Source organism: Synchiropus splendidus, chromosome 8 (genome assembly GCF_027744825.2).
Source record: "Synchiropus splendidus isolate RoL2022-P1 chromosome 8, RoL_Sspl_1.0, whole genome shotgun sequence".
Lineage (NCBI taxonomy): Eukaryota > Metazoa > Chordata > Actinopteri > Syngnathiformes > Callionymidae > Synchiropus > Synchiropus splendidus.
In genome coordinates this window covers 23,179,662-23,196,041 of record NC_071341.1, presented here as the reverse complement: position 1 = coordinate 23,196,041, position 16,380 = coordinate 23,179,662, and the positions used below count along the sequence as shown (strand labels likewise).

Sequence of the window (16,380 nt, the reverse complement as noted above, 5' to 3'; positions counted from 1 at the left end):
TTGACAGCGTTCACGATGAGAAGACAAGAAATCCTCAGAACAAAATCGAAACACGATATCGTTCTATCAGCCCACTGTAAAAGGTTACACACAAACTGGCTGCTCCAACCCAAGCAAGCACGCAAAGTAGCTGTGTCAAGCCAATGCTACTCAAACTGTGACTTCATCTAGACCAAGTGCAAATTCCAAAATGAAGATATATAGAGTAAATACATTCTTCATGAATTTAAAAGAACATTTTCTCCTTTAAACATTTCAGAGGACTGTCTTTCACCCAGAATCATTCCATTCTTAGCCATTTTTACACGTCAGTTCATCATTTCAGAATGAACCCAAAAAAATAGAATAGCAACTGCATTGATGAGTGACCACCCCAACAACATCACTGCATTTCGTCAATGAAACATGACATTGTGCTCTCTGCTAGAGATGCAATGTTAAACCTCATTAAAATTTCAGCGATGCATTCCCTCAATGTTCACCTGGTTTCAACATACACTCATGACTTAAAAACAGCTGGTCCGTCAGATTCTCAGAAGACTGAGCAGGCCACTTTCAAAGCCTGACTCAACTGCGCCTCAAACTTTTGTATCAACAGCAAGCCTTGCTCCGGAGCCACTTCTGCATACTCTGAATCCCCCCACTTATTCGTGACTTTTACAAACATATGGCTTTAATAGGCCGTGCAATTGTTTGCCAAGATGTAAGTGCTGGTATTGATGAATCATTTTTATGCACGTAATGCACTCCTGAATAATTAACACCACCTATAATGGCGCCGTCCATCAATTACACTTGCAGACCCTTTTATGCCCATCTGACTCCATCTCACCTGTCCTCCACGTATCAGTGGTCTTAAAATGGCAATGAATGTGGATAATGACTCAGAAGTTACGGCCATGGAGCTAGACTACTGTCTGAACCTCAGAGTTTTCAATTTTGTTTGCTAAATGAGTTCTCACTTCGCAGCCACATTGGTTAGAGAGATATGGGCATAAGAGGTGTTGAGCGAGATTTAGATCAGACACAAGAAGTGGTAACTGGATTTCTGTTCCAATTTTGCCTCTTCTCAACCAAGACAGGCAACCAAGGATAAGATAACCCTCGAAGTGAATCATGTGGCCTGAGATGTGGTAAGAGTGAACTCACAAAACTCTCCCCAAAAACAGGACAGACAATCCAAAACGATTACCATGTTCAATAATTTCAATGGGAAATCTTGCATTTGTGGCGAGAACCAAACAAGAAGCGAACCAGACTGAGAAACAAGGGAGTTTAGGGGACATTAAGACATTTTTATTGTGATGACAGTGAAGACAGCATCTTTCAAAACCGTGGCGCAAATCTCACTCTCATCGGTCACCACTGCTTCTTATGAGAAAAAACAGACCACTATCACCCCCTCCACTGCCATGTTGCGTGTTGTGTTTTCCAGTTGTTGCGATGTTCCTCCCAGCTTTATCACATGAGATTTCTGGCTTGTTGACGGATGGTTGCCCTGAACCTAGGTCTGAGTGACGAGCTGTGTTCACATGATTGAAGCACACCACAGACAGTCAAATCAGCCAGGTGTTTTGGACAAATCAAGCAATCGCTTAAGATTTAGAAAATCCTAAACATGTGTACCTCATGTGAGATGAGTTATAGCCGGAGAAGACAAGTCCCTGCGAGGTCATTTGTGTAACAGGACTGTATAAATACGTTGGATGAGTCAAGGATCATTCATTTTCATTCAACTTTTTCTTCATGCTGGAAAGCACGATTTCAAGACACAACCTGAGGTCAATCTGAACCTTCAGCAATGCGGTAGAAAACTGCTTCAATGTCACAGTCAGACATTTGTGTGGCACACTCAGGGTCATTTGCGTAGCGCATGGTGGGGCCGGAGGTCATTTGCGTAGGGTGCTGGGAGCTTCAGTTTAGTATGCAGGGGGACAAGGGCGCACGGCATCCACAGAGAACCAGGACCCTTGCTGACCCCTGTCTATAATTCATCCCTTGGAATATGGGGCACATCAAACCTCGGTGCCTTCCCACCCAAAAAGAGAAAAGGAACATTTTCTCTCTGTTGCGTGGCTCTTAGACTCAGTAAAAGAAAGCCTAGAAAACCAGCATTAAAATTTTAGGCTTTCCCAAGAGTGTTTCGAGGAAATGAGATTCATGGAGGGGGAGGCTTGGAATAATGATTTTGTTTGTAGGTAACGTGTGGCAGGTAAAATCAACAGGCACAGGGAACAGCAATACAGGGAAGAAATGCAGCGTGAAATTTGACGCACGGACTGGTATTGTTGCACAACACACTGCTTTTGACAAGGGCATACACCAAAAAACTGCACCAAACACAAACATTGAGGAGGAACATGAAAGACTCTGCAGGTACCATCTCCAGTTCCGTGTCATGAGTAATGCAGACGCCACAGAAGTTCTGAGTGTGTATCAGTGAGAGGAGAAGACTTACCAGATGTTCTAATTTGGCTTTGATGTTCTCTGCATCCCTGTAACACAAAAATACTAAAGTTATAAAAACATAATGTAAAAAAAAAAAACTGCTTTCAATTCTCATTTCATTGCTATTATTTAACCGCAACTTACAAAAGTTTTATGGTCACTGTTCAGTCTAAAGAGCTCAAAGTTAACAATAACACATGACAGTTATTGTGTATTATTATCAATAGTATTATTAAGTGCAGCCCCTAAAACAGTAGAGGGGTGAAGGACACATTACAGCGTGATGAAACTAACACATCGGTACATAGAAAACCTTCAGGAGTTGAATCAAAGGATGAAGAGAACGCAAGCAAGATGGTGTCCAGAAATAATGGTGTGTAAATTGAAAGCTCATTGACAGGTATGAGTTGCTAATGCAGCCACCCACATGGCAGAGTAAATCTACACCGTCTCTTGAATTACCCACAGTCTAAATCACCCAACCCCTCTATCCCTCCGTTCATCCATCCATCTTTCCATCAAGCAATCACAAACATTCTCAATCACTGGCTGTGCTACACTAATAACCCCCATATAAAGTAACAGGAAGAGGGAGTCATCAAATGAGCGGCTTGATTGACATCAGACTCGGAATGGAAAACATCCATCTACAGTATCATACTAAAAGTTTGAGTTTCACTTCAAACTTCTACAAAAGGAATCTTCACAAATCAATATGAATTGAATGAACGCTATTGGATAACAAAAATATTATATACATATATATAATATTTTTATAGTGATATGTTTTTGTGCAATGACAATAAAGAAAGTCTAAGTCTAAATATTGTTGAATTTCAGCAAGACCTTTACAAAAATACGAGCAGATTACTACATTACAGTCGCACCTTTGCTCTTCATGTCTTCCTTTGCATCCATGAACGCCATGGGCTGTCATCTTCCTTTTACTTGGTACATTCATTTATGTCTCTCCTCTTCAACATGGATCACAAATGGGGCCACTGTGACAACTCAATTATAAGTCTGGTAAATCTGGACACAGCGACTCTCACCCTTGTATGAGTAACACATATCGATCAAAGGCAACAGTCTGGATATAGCCACAACAGTGTAGTAGCCTCCAAACAAAACACTACAGTCAAGATTCAAAACGTCAGCAATAGAAGGTTGTAGAATAAAAGGAAGTCATGCTGCTCATTCTGCACACGTGGAGACAAGTCGACCACTTAAGGTGAATCTCATCTTGCTGTAATTACATTACATTGTGACAAACACTGCGCCACATTCATTATACATGACGGGCATCCAGCATTTGTTACCGTGGTGACAGTGTGTGTAATCCACTAATGAAGCACAATTAGTGAGAGACAATCTAGAGGAGGCTCAGGAATCAAAGCCTCTGCCCTTTCCTCACTCGTTTCCGTCTTAACATGAAATTCTAACTATTTTTAAAACCCACCTCCGTAATTGCTGTACTCACATGCCGTGTGACCTTTAGTGCAGCGTGAACACAACCTGAAACCATCACATAATCTGCCAGGGTCTTCAGGGACACAGATTTTCTTCCCTGTGTCTCTCTTTCCATCCTCCATCTCCGCACAGAGGCAGCATTGATTTCTGAATTACGCCACAATATTAAATAATTAATATACTTGCCATGATTGATGTTTTGCATTAGGTCAATATTAGGTTATCAATCAAAATCCACTTGGTTTAATGTAATAATATTGAAAATGTGTCAGTGCCTGTTCATCCAATTTGTAGCGGAGTCCGGCCAGATGGTAATGGCGGTGTAGCACAAGGCCTCGGAGACACTGCGGCCTGCTCGCTACAACCAAAGGAGCACATTACAGCAGGAGGTAGGGAGATGAAATGAAGATATTGAAAGACTGGAATGAGGCAATGAAGACAGTGATTTGTGATAAACCCTGACAGGCATGCCATTTAGAGCGGGCCTGGCAGTCATGTCAGATTTCTACTCAGAGTATGTGGCCTCAAACATGAAAATGAAACAGCAGCACATAAAAAACCTTCCTTGTAGCAACATCCCATTGGAGTGATATGACAATATAAATCATGGGGTGATATGAATTTCACAATCTCAGTCAAAGGTTTCGTCATAACGTTTATACAGCCACAGCTACAGTTTCCCTTTAATATCCCCAGCTTTATTATAGCATTGTGAATCATGTTAGAAATCAATGAGTGGGATTGCTTTTTGTCAATATTGGATTTTTATGACTTGTTTCATGACTGTGATGGAGGAGGATGATCAGAAGATCATTTGAGTCCTGCTGATCTCCCCATCTATGTCGACCAGGTTAAATGTGCAGGCTAGCAAATTACTAGGGGCATAGGAAAATACTGATACGCTCAAGTATCACGATGTGCGCAGAATTGTATTGATATTTTTGCTCAGATACGGCGGTACTTGATTGTGCAATATTGTCTCAATATTGTAAGTCAGCAATGTAAATGTGTGATACATAAATACTTGGATATGCTGCTGCATTTGTGGCGTGTTTAATAGTAACATGCTGTACATTGGAGTTTAAAGTAGCTGTTCATTCCCATGTTGGACAAAAGTAACTGCCAGTTTAACTGGACTAAGTTCATAACAATAAACATGTTGTCATGCACACAATAGTCTACGTAATTTATTTTTCCCCATTTAAAATAATGGCTCTTGTTAACAAGTATTACAATATATTGTTTGTGGCGATACATTGCAATAAACTGCAATATATCGTATCATCACACCTGTGTTGTTCCTCCAGATACCTGCTAATACATACAGTATAAAATCAAAAACATGTACCTTGTATCAAAATTTGCTGATCTGTAACAAGGCACTATTTTGAGAATTGACCAGTCACCAACTATTTCAGTAAAACTTTTCCTCATGTCAGATTGTTGTGTAGAATACAGTAACTAAAAAACAAAACAAAAAAAACGTTGCGTTAAATGGTGTTTTGAAACCTTTGCCCAAAATGTGGTTTAAACGGTAACTTTGGAAACTCTGAATCTTTATGAATAGTGCTAACTTTCACAGATACGGAAAAGAGTGATGATGTCACAACTCGTCGACCCCTGAATCTGTCTGTGAATAATTCGTCGACCACTGATCCAATGTTCACCAGACTCTACATCAATTTTTGTTGTACATAAGTTAATGTAGCATATGAATCTGACAAAGCTGACATACACAAGTAAATCAAGGGTCACTCGTGAGGTGGTGTGTCTTGTTCAAAAGAACAACATATTTGTTTATGTTCTCACAAATATATCAACATAAATGGAAGGTTGATTCGTCACGTCAGTGATACATGTGGACACTTTTAGCAACCAATAATCTGCCAGAAAAGTCCTTCTCATCTCTCCTCTCATCGATTGCTGCTGTTCCATATTGACTATTCAGAGTCAGAACACCTCGTGGTGCCATGCTCTTATGCTTTTTTCATTCTTTTAAATAGTCACACTCTTCTCTTTATCTCGGCTTCCCCCGCCTCCAACTGCCCTGCTTCCTAACTCCCACCCCGCTATTAATTACAGGGCCCCGCACTGATGAGTTGTCATTTGTGGTCAAGTTTTCAATAATTGCATTACGCCTCCGAACATTCTTTCCCTTTTTTTCCACCCCTCTTTTTCCGTGAACAGTCCACCTTCTGACACGAGTGGGAGATTAATATCTCTTGCCACTCAATAGAGGTGAGAGAAGGATTTAAAATATGGAGTGAGTCATTTGATTTCCAGCGCACTAAGCTGCCCGTTGCACTGCCACTTATGAGCAACGCATTAGCTCGCAAGCCTCCGTCCTTCATGGACTTAACCAGGCTTTTAATGCAGAGAGGTGCCTATTCACTATAATTCAAGGAACTCAGGGGAAAAAAACAGGAACATCAAGGTGTGAAACAGGTGGTGGCACAACCACAATCTCCTCGCATTAGTCTCACACGACATATATGCTGGAAACTTGTGGGTCCTATAACGTCGATGACCTCTCGACTCGTCCAACCATGAATCCGTGTGTGAATAATTTGATAGTTGATCATAGTCACCAATGTTTGTTTTCATCCGTACGTGACATCCCCTTGATGATGACATGTTACTTATGTGGCTCTGCCACCTCAGTGACACCTGCCTGTCAAACAAATAAAAGGCCAAGGGTTTAACTTCCAATGATATTACGGGCACAAAGGAAACCGGTCCTGCACACACAAGCACAATCTCAGCTTCCACCGCCCTGATAGCCATCTCCATAGGTTCTTTTCAACAGGACTGCCAATTGAAATTGAAATGATATTCTGGTGTTGGTACTATCTGGGCTACCTCTCAGGGTTTTAGCAGGAGGCAGGGGGCAGGGAGGGGCGCGGGGCATACACTCACAGTAAAGAATAATGCGTCGGGGCGTCGCCGTTCCATGCAGCACTCACAAGAGAACAAAACACGGACGTATGCCTATATGCTTACCAGTGGATTGAGAGCTTGCATGTGCACTCACACCCACACAGCCATTGATTAACCAGCTCCACTCCTACTCACCTAAGCCCTGTACAGTTTTACATAATCCCAAAAGGCTGGAGAAGAGCGGTCTATTAAAATTGGAGTTAACAAATACAACACTTCATGCTTTTGTAAAAGTGGGCTTTGTCTCGGTGACGAAAAAGCTCAATAAAAGGAAGAATGAGGGCACCAGGTCCATTCAAAAGATAAACCCCTGCAACATGTCCTTACAACCACCACTGTGACACGGAAAACAGAGGGTCGAATTGGTGAGGTTCTCACCACGTTTCATCACCTGTGCTCCACTTTCCCTGAACCGATGATTCAAGTATCTAAACAAAAAAGTGTTGTTACCCTTGAGTAACCGTTCTCAAGCCTTCAAGTTGACTTCTTGCTCAGTATGTAGAGGTTTAATAAACACTGTTAGGAGACTAGCAAGCTCACGCAGTCTGCCTACTGGTGCTGTGCGGAAAGTAATCTTTCCCCACTTGACGTGGGGAAGTCATTTTTCTAGCTGTTCTGCATGCATTTCGTTGCACTGCAGCCAATAAATGCTTTGCTATGCCACTTTTCTAACTTCAAGAAAAATATTTTCAGACTTCAGAACACTTTCAAGGTCCCGCAAAGCAAACATTAAACCTGCAAAACAAGTTGAACGTGCCAAAAGATGACTACTATTTTACCTAAAGAAGACCCGATGGAAATGAATTAATCTTCAGTCAGAATTTGGGGAGGTTACAGCACATTTTGGCCGGATTTTAATTTGCATGGGCACATCTGTTCTTTTACAGATTTTTTTTTTTTAATCATTTGTCTCCCCTGTTCCGGCCAAGACACTATGGAAAATGTGCGTCGGGGGATTTGTATTTGGTCACTGTTTTGTAGACAATTGAAGTAGTTCTCGTGTGTCACAAAAAAAAACAGGACAGGACAATGACAAACACGCAAAAGGGAAGGATGAGGAGGAATCAATTTCCCCGACGGTTTCTTCAATGGCGGGCCGTCCTTTTCATATCGCTCAATTAGGGGCTTCCCTAATCAGAGAAATAGCTCCTCTATTATTGAGGTGCAGACAATTACACTCTAACATTTCCTCCTGGTCCAAAAGTCTGTAGAAGCGCTGGAACACGAAGAATAAAGCGCCAGGCCATTTGATAGAGGGAGACGCTTGATAAAATCACATGTGGAAATCTTTCAGCGCTCCTCGCGGCCCCGGTAAAATGATGGGGAACAATGGAAGCCCGGCGCAGCATCTGTCATGGCGCAATATAAAAAGATGATCTTGGCAAGGAATGGGATAAAAACAGAAGAGGAACTAGGGAGAGGGAGAAATAGGAATGGGAGGAAAAGGCGAAAGGTAATTCATTTGCAAATCAGGGTCTGGCGCTCAGGTCTATTTCAAGCTACCAGTGGGTGCCAGGAGTTAACTAGATAATCGCTTTCAATCCTGCCCTTCAACTGTACAACACACAATCGTTCAGTGAATACCCCAGTCATCCTCGAGGACCAGAGGGAGCGATATTCACAGGGTTGAAACTAATCATGCTAAAATAACCAACAATAATCATGTTTCACTAAACCTGCAGGAGGATGCAGAAACACTGGAGATACACGGCCTCAATGCAGACAGACAACTATAGGTGTCGATGCATGAATTATTCTGCTATTTAAAGGTATAAATCTTTCCATGGTGAACAACATGAGTTTTACCCGCACGGCTGCAGCTTCTGACAAATATGACCGTCACGATTGATACTGCCAAATCTCTGAGAAAGGACGGGTCGAGTACGCAGTTGGGGGGAAACGCAGAGCCGAACCTGCTCTAATCCCGTCTCCAACTCTCTGCATCCTTCTCTTCAGCTTGTGTCAGCTGTAGCCGGCTGGCTGAGAGGCAGTTAGAGCCAGTTAGTGCCTCATCTGCATAATCAATATGACAACCTTATTTTTCTGATGCAAACAGGATTTTGCTAGCAAGCTGTTTGTGGACGTGTGTGTGTGTGTGTGTGTGTGCCTCGTCTGCCTCTGGCCAGCCTCAGTCATGGCCCTCTTTAGCCCTAATTAGATTAGGTGCGATTATCCCAGCTCTACCTTACAAGTGTACAGGCAGGATAAAGTGACCACAAAGGCCAGCCTGTCACCGGGATTGGGCTCTGGTCTGCAGGTTATCAGGGTCCAGGGAGACACATCGCTTACATTGTTATTCATTTTATCCACACACAGTGCCTTTTTCACTTTTCTTTGTGCACACTTTTTTTTTTCCCCCAGCATCGCGGCTGTGGTGTCAAACTGGCGTAATCACTAGCCAGGGTTAGTCTTTCTTTTTTCTGCCTGTCCGTCAGAAGACAAAACAACATGGCCCCGAGCACTCTGCAGTCTGGCCTTCAGGGAGAGATGTCAGGAATGTGAGTGTGTGGTGTGAGCGTACATGTGTGTCACTGGGCTTCGAGGAGAGGCAGTGCAAAGAAAGTTAACTCACATCTCACGGTTACATAAATAGACAATGCCACTGAGTCAGAAATATTTAGCGCCTCGCGAGATGTTAATACAAGGAATTCAACATGTTATACACCTGAAAATGACAGGACGATGATTCAGTTGAAATGGTTATTTTGTGTACAGATTACATTAGACATAGTAACGATAGGAAAATCACCTGGTCTCATTCTAAACTGAATTATTTGCCAACAACAAACAGCTGATGAGAGTGAGAAAAAAACTACAAATATTTTGTCAGAAATTGAGCAAAAAATATTACGAAAAAAGAGGCAAAGAAAGAGAAACTCTGTGCCCGTGTGTACAAGTAGGAGTGAGACACGAGGTAAGAGAAATCTATGATCCAGCCACTGTGTTGCAACTTGCCAGACAGCAGACATGCAGATGGGAGGGAATGAAAGGTAGAGAGCAACAGAGAGGGAGACATTACAACTAATGAATTAAACATTAACCCAGAGATAGAAATTTCTACTGAAAAGTGAACCTTTAAATGCTTATAAGAGGAAAGCAGAGGAGTTCAACATCCTGACAGTAAAATGAGATGTTCAAATCGGTAACTTGATCACAGACGGCTTCCCATCACTTCAGCAATCTTGAGCCTTCACTGCTTCGTGAGCTTCAATGTTTGTTTCACAAGTTGAGACACTTTAATTTTGTTTCTTGTTTGCTGACTTATTTAACAAGGACCTAGTTACATATTACATGGGATGCTGGGGTCAAGTACAGCAACAAACAAGCAGTTACATCTCAAGAAAACTAAACATTCAGTAGCATGTGAAACCTCACAATCAATAGTAAATATTTTCTCAGTATAGAAAGACATCTGAGCTCCCTTCCTTTTTTGTAGTATTTCTAATACCCTACAGGGCCATTGCCAACAGCAGCGCAACACAAATGGCAGAATAGACTTCCACTGCCTGGTTCATTTGCTCAGACAAGGCCATAAAATAAGCGGGAACCACAGAGGAGAGAGACAGGACTGGAGAGAAAAGGATAAAAGAGGGAACGGGGTAATTGGATTGGGGGATCTTCTATTTGGCCGGGTCTGGTCTCTGTCATCGCGCTCCAGGCCTGGCTTCTCCCTGCGCCTGCAGCAGGTCTCAAACGCTGCAACGCCACACAACTCTAAATGTGCTAGAGTTCGAAATTGCAGTCCAGTTCAGGAGGCAGACTGTTCGGCGGACCCCTGAAGTCTGGAGAGCAACTAATGAGCCGGCGCTTTATTTTAGTATTTGCATACTTCTTAACAACTCGCTAAATGGTTAAATAGATTACAGAGTCCACTAAGTGGATTGTCACAGCTCTCTATCGCTCACTCAGGGAGTCTCTCCTGTGATTAAAAGGGGCCAGATTTTTTTTCCTTCCTACCCACTGACACAGAAAGGACTCATAATGCTGCCAAAAAAATAAGTCATTCTCCGCAGAGAATGAGGAAACTGCTCTCTTTCCAATTCACAAATCAAGTGAGGGACAGGGTGAATGTGCACCATCACCGGTGAACGCAAACACAGATGAGACTCAAGCTTCTTGAGACTTTAACTTCCCATACAATGCCAAACATATCAATTTTCAGATCCTGAATATCTGAACCTTCTTTGGATGGCTTAAATATGTATAATCGTTTTACTATGCTACAGTACATTATTGTATTAATTCCCACCTGTATCACGTGATATGAGGCATAAATGGAAGTTTAGTATAATAATTATGATGTTTATTTTGGTTCTAAGGATTTAAAAAAACACCACACCAGTTTCACAAAATTAGAATTTTCTGTCAACTACTACTGCATTGTTCAATGGAAGTGAGCTGAGCATCTTGAAAACAAGCAGGTAATTTTTGTGTTAAAACCAGAGCCATGGCAACACATCACATCTTATTGTGTATATTAAGTAAGTTTGACCTTGAGAGAACCAGATAGTCAGTGGATGTCTTAAATGAATGACAGTTCCAAAAAGCCTGACGCAAGTTGTGTTTTACTGTGAAGTTTGCACCTTAAAATGGTTGATTCCATTGATTTAAAGTGTATCAAATGGAGAAAAGAAAGATGCAATGTTGCATCCAAAATGTCATGTTGTTTCACGATGTTGTGTACAGATGAAACTGAAAATGGATGATACGTATCCCAATACAGGAGTGGTGATCTGATACATTGAAATATATTTTGATACTGTAAATTTATTTGAACGAGTTTACTGTGATGATGTCAGTCCAGTTAGACCTTTGGTTAAATTTCACCATCTAACAGAGGAATTTATTGCCCCTTAGACAACAAAATAACAGTGTACAGAAAGAAACTGTTAGCATTAAACAAGTATCTGTAGAATAAATACTGACATAAAATAAGACAGTATCACATAATTGAGTATTGTGATATTTAAGCATATCGATGTTTTCATACACCATTATTGGACACCCAAGGTTTACATAAAGGGCAAAGATGACACAGCTCTCGTTTCAAGTAGTGAGCAGTAAATACTGCAAATATGTTAAAACATATTAAAGCATCAGCAAATTGTTGATTTACAGGAAAATGGGGGGAAAAAAACTTCATGAAGTAATAATGAAAACGTAAATTACAGGCAAGTGATCCCCAAGAGCCTGATCATAGGGTCGATCTGGTCTCCAATGCTTTTAAACCTGCATGTTAGAATGTATATATGACAATGAACAGACAAGTCATGACGTGAATGGAAAAAAAAACCTCCATCTGTACATGTCTTTTAAGTCGTGTTGGAAAATATATGAAGCAGTAAAAAAAGAATTATACAGCAAAGCGGCATTGTCATTTTTCACAAGGGATCAGTTTGACATTAAACATTTCAAGTATATGTATTTGGCCAAACTTTCATTTATATAAGTCTTTATATAAGAGCTAACATTTATGCTTAAGATGCAACATCATTGTTTCAGGCTTGTTATCTCATTGGGAAAAGAATCTCAACACCACATTTAGCTGGGGGCCAAAAAACGCTGCGCTTGATTGTACATAGGCTCCTATCTAAGGATGTTTGTGTAAAATGTTCACCCTTGGCATGAAGGCATCATTCCTATCTGACCCACCACTTAAAAACCCACCCAAAAATATTCACGCACACCTACTCCTGTTACGACTTTGCTTATCTGGCTGCCGTTCACTGCGCTCCCCCTGCTCGACACACACACACACAAATAAAAAAACACACGTATTCCTCATTGATTTAGGTTGATGTTGGAGCATCCTAACCTTCCGAGAGAGGGTGTTTGAAAGATCCATTATTACCTCCCCAGACCTTCTCTCCTTGCCAGACACAGCCTTGAGTATTTCAAGAGTGCACACAAAACACACAGAGGAGCACTAATGGTCGCATCCTCACCACCCATTCACACACATTTCCCAACAGGTTGAGCGGACGCCGCAGGCAGAGGCTACATGCATGCAAACACACTCTCTCACACAGACACACACACACACACTTACTTTCTCTGTGTATTACCAACACTAATGAGCTGATAGATGTTCAACAGAGGCAAAGAAGCAGACAATCATTTCCTTAGAGTCAGGCAAGAATAGGAGTGAAAATCAACAGTAGCATGTGAATGTTTGTGAGTGCGTGTGTCCAGGGTCTTGTTTTATTTTCTCTCTGCCTCACAGCATTCAGGCATCCAGGGGTTAAGGCTGAGCGTTGGAGCACATTGGGCCTGCGAGGACTCCTGCAGTGATGTTCCGTTTAGGTTTGTCAGGGGGCAAACGATAATGAGCAGAATTACAAAACAGTCCACACTCACGATAGACGCAGGAAAGGCAAGGCTGGTGGGGACACATTTTTGTGATTTAAAAGCATAAACATGCACCCAGATTTGCTTCTTGAGTTGAAGCAAAATTTAAAAACTAGGAAAGCGGTTTTAGCTGCTAGAGTAGCAGAATGACACTGGACACACTTCACATGAATTACTTCATTAAATATATATATATATATATATATATTCAATAAAAGGCCTATTCACTCCTTTGACCCAAAGCTTATTAAATCATCTCCAGTTTCGCACGCGGAAGGAAAACACACTTCATGGCCGCCTGCAAGGTCTCCATGCTGATCCCTGTCTCTGCAAATGACATCACATTGACTAGACGAACTAGTGCTCTACTGCTAACCTGGCACAGACGAGGAGTTCACCCTAATTGGACAGACCTCTCTGATGAGAGACAGAGAAAGGAAACTACTCTGCTTTCTACTTTAGTACTTCAGTGAGGGCTTTAGAAAGCATGGGTCATTTAGTGTGGGGGGATCCAGCGAAGAAATGGAAAGCTCAAGGATGTACAGAAATAACATTATGTACTATTCACTAGAATTTCATGTGATATAACGTACTACGGACAAATGGCCAAAGCTTGCTCTTGCTGTTTGGCCTGCAGTGGGGGACATCGTGGACATGTCGCCAGTCATCAACTTCACCAAAAATAAAAAAAATGGGTCAATTAAATGGCCTATTGTTAAATTAACAGAGCTTTTTTTTCAGGATCCCTGACAGAACGAACCAATAAGAGCTGGAACAGTATCACCAGCTGACTGACCAGCGAATCTGTTGTCACAGCTGAAGTGGAGGGACTGAATGGCCAGATATTTATGGCCGAAATTTCATCAGCTGTCTCGCAAAGCTCATTCCGCCTCTGTGAAACATTTTTATACTTAAAAAAACATTTAAGTATTGTCGGTTTGAAGCAAAAATCACAGAACAGTGTTGCTTTTTTTTGTGCTATTCAGCCGCATACATTCGGCCACTGAATGTTCTGTGCCTCCCTAGCAGCAACACATTTAGTCACGCAAGTCACAAGGAAGTTGATGTTTCTAGTGATGTACTGTTTTTGACAAATCACGTTTTCCATTTCTTTTGCAGTTCTGATCGGAGCGGGATATATGGCAAAGATCACCAAACCTCCTTGTCGGCTTAAACAAGACTGATTCTCATCGCAAAAATTCCCGATTTGGCAAATTCTTTATTGCGTTTACATGACTGGAAGAAAAACAGTTGATACAAATATATACACAGAGCAGACAACACTAGTAAACAACCTCATTAAAAAAAGAAAACATCCATTTTTTGGATGACAAGTAAATTGCTAAAAAAAATAGTTCTTCCCTGTTGTTGGTAAACAAAAGCCCGGGGACAATAGAAGCCAACCCTTGCCTGGGTTAAATCTTCTGCACTCACAGGCGCACACAGAGAGCAAGGCAACCAACAATCACCCACTTACCCTTTGCCACTGGTAAAAGGCAACAAGATCACTTAACAACACCTTGTCGTTTCCAATAAATTTTGCATGGATACATGCCGCTGGAGCACAGAGTTGCCGGCTGTCATACAAGAGGAGTGTTAAATGTTTAATGATGATAACACCACACGGAGACATACACAACAGAGTCAGTGGCAGAGAGTCGCTCACAGGGGCCCCTCTTTCATCCTGACAGACACTCGGAAGATCCTGAGCCTCTCCTTTACTCCGCTCTGGATTCAGCTACTTTCCTTTGGAAACCGGTATGTAAATTCGGTCGGAAAGGTAGGAAACTGAACGCATGTGTGTTTGTGTCGAGCAGAAAGTGATGATCCAGAGGTTAAAATAAGACCCAGCCCCCAATGCCACTTAGAGCAGAAGGAGCAGATGAAACAGACAAGATGTCTCGTCAGACAGGATGCACCATTAAATAGTCTTACTTAAAAATCTGTCGCGCTTCCATCTTTTCCTCGACGACATGACACCTTGTCGGGCACCGAAGCTCCAGCAGAAAGAACGAAACAACAGACACATCTATATCAGTCAAAGCCTGACAATGATGAATTCATTTTAATTTTACTCCACTAAACTTTAGTTGAGGGCAGTTCATATTAAAAAAAGTTTTGATTTATACTATCACAAAAATCTTTAACTTTTAATTTGTCAATTGTAGCTGCATCTATGGGTCACATTCTAACTAGAACATCATACACAGATAAGCCCTGTAATGCTTTCCCCTGAGTTAAGAGTAAGGTGACGCTGGTAACATCTGAGTAACAGTTAGCCTACAGATTTGCATATCGTCCACAGGAAATGTTGATGTCACTACCATGAGTTTCTGAGATGCAAGTAATGAAGGAAAAACACAAACGGGCTTCTTCAAATTCCAACAAATGCAATTATCAAGCGGAAGACACACTAGATTACCCTGAAACCAACATCATTCAATGTGCAGTAAACACTAAGGTGCTTAGGTGCAAACAGAGAAATCAGAGTGAAATACTTCCCACAGCTGCATACTGTATGTGCTTATATGAACACGAGCAAAAGCAGGGTCAGAGATGACGGAAAAGATCTCTATCGATACCCAAGGATATTGAAGCCTTAATAAGAAAATAGATATAGCCGACTGGCCTTGCTTTTCACTGATAGCTTTATTTGTTTTCATGATACACATCTAAAAGTGCAATATATAATAGCAACCAATAAAAGGAACTTCCTGTGAAAATATTCCAAATTGGAGCAATGGAAAGAAGACATGGAGAAATTCTGAGGCATTGCAACTTTGGTCTTACCAAGGAGAACTTTGGTTGTCAAGACAGGGAGTAATGTGATGATGTTTATTTTATACGATGGCGTATTAGAGCCACATAAAGAAGAACAAAAACTAATTTACTATGAGTTTAATCATGTAATAAACTCGAGATCGCAGTGAGATGGTCTGCCGGGGGCACCGCTGTGGTGACGTCACTAGCTCAACTGCAGGTTCGCAATCTAAGCCCAAGACGATGTTGTACAGTCAAAATGTCCATTTTCCATTCCTGGGTCAGCTCTCTCACAGTGTGGACAGCCTCCGATGTGCGTCACAGTTGTTCAGAAAGTAGTTTGCTATTACTCTACACTTCCATCCACATTATGTGTCGAGTAAATCTGTCAATGGAACCAGAAAATGTTTGCCAAAC

The 16,380-nt window shown here is 41.5% G+C and overlaps 1 protein-coding gene across 2 annotated transcripts in view; it reads right to left on the bottom strand.

The window, feature by feature from the left end:
- rsrc1 (arginine/serine-rich coiled-coil 1) overlaps positions 1-16,380 on the bottom strand; it is a 172,146-nt gene that overhangs the window by 55,811 nt on the left and 99,955 nt on the right. For both annotated transcript variants that reach the window (XM_053872032.1, XM_053872033.1), the window contains exon 8: positions 2,459-2,495. In XM_053872032.1, coding sequence (XP_053728007.1) covers positions 2,459-2,495 — 37 coding nt within the window. The remainder of the gene's footprint in view (positions 1-2,458; positions 2,496-16,380) is intronic.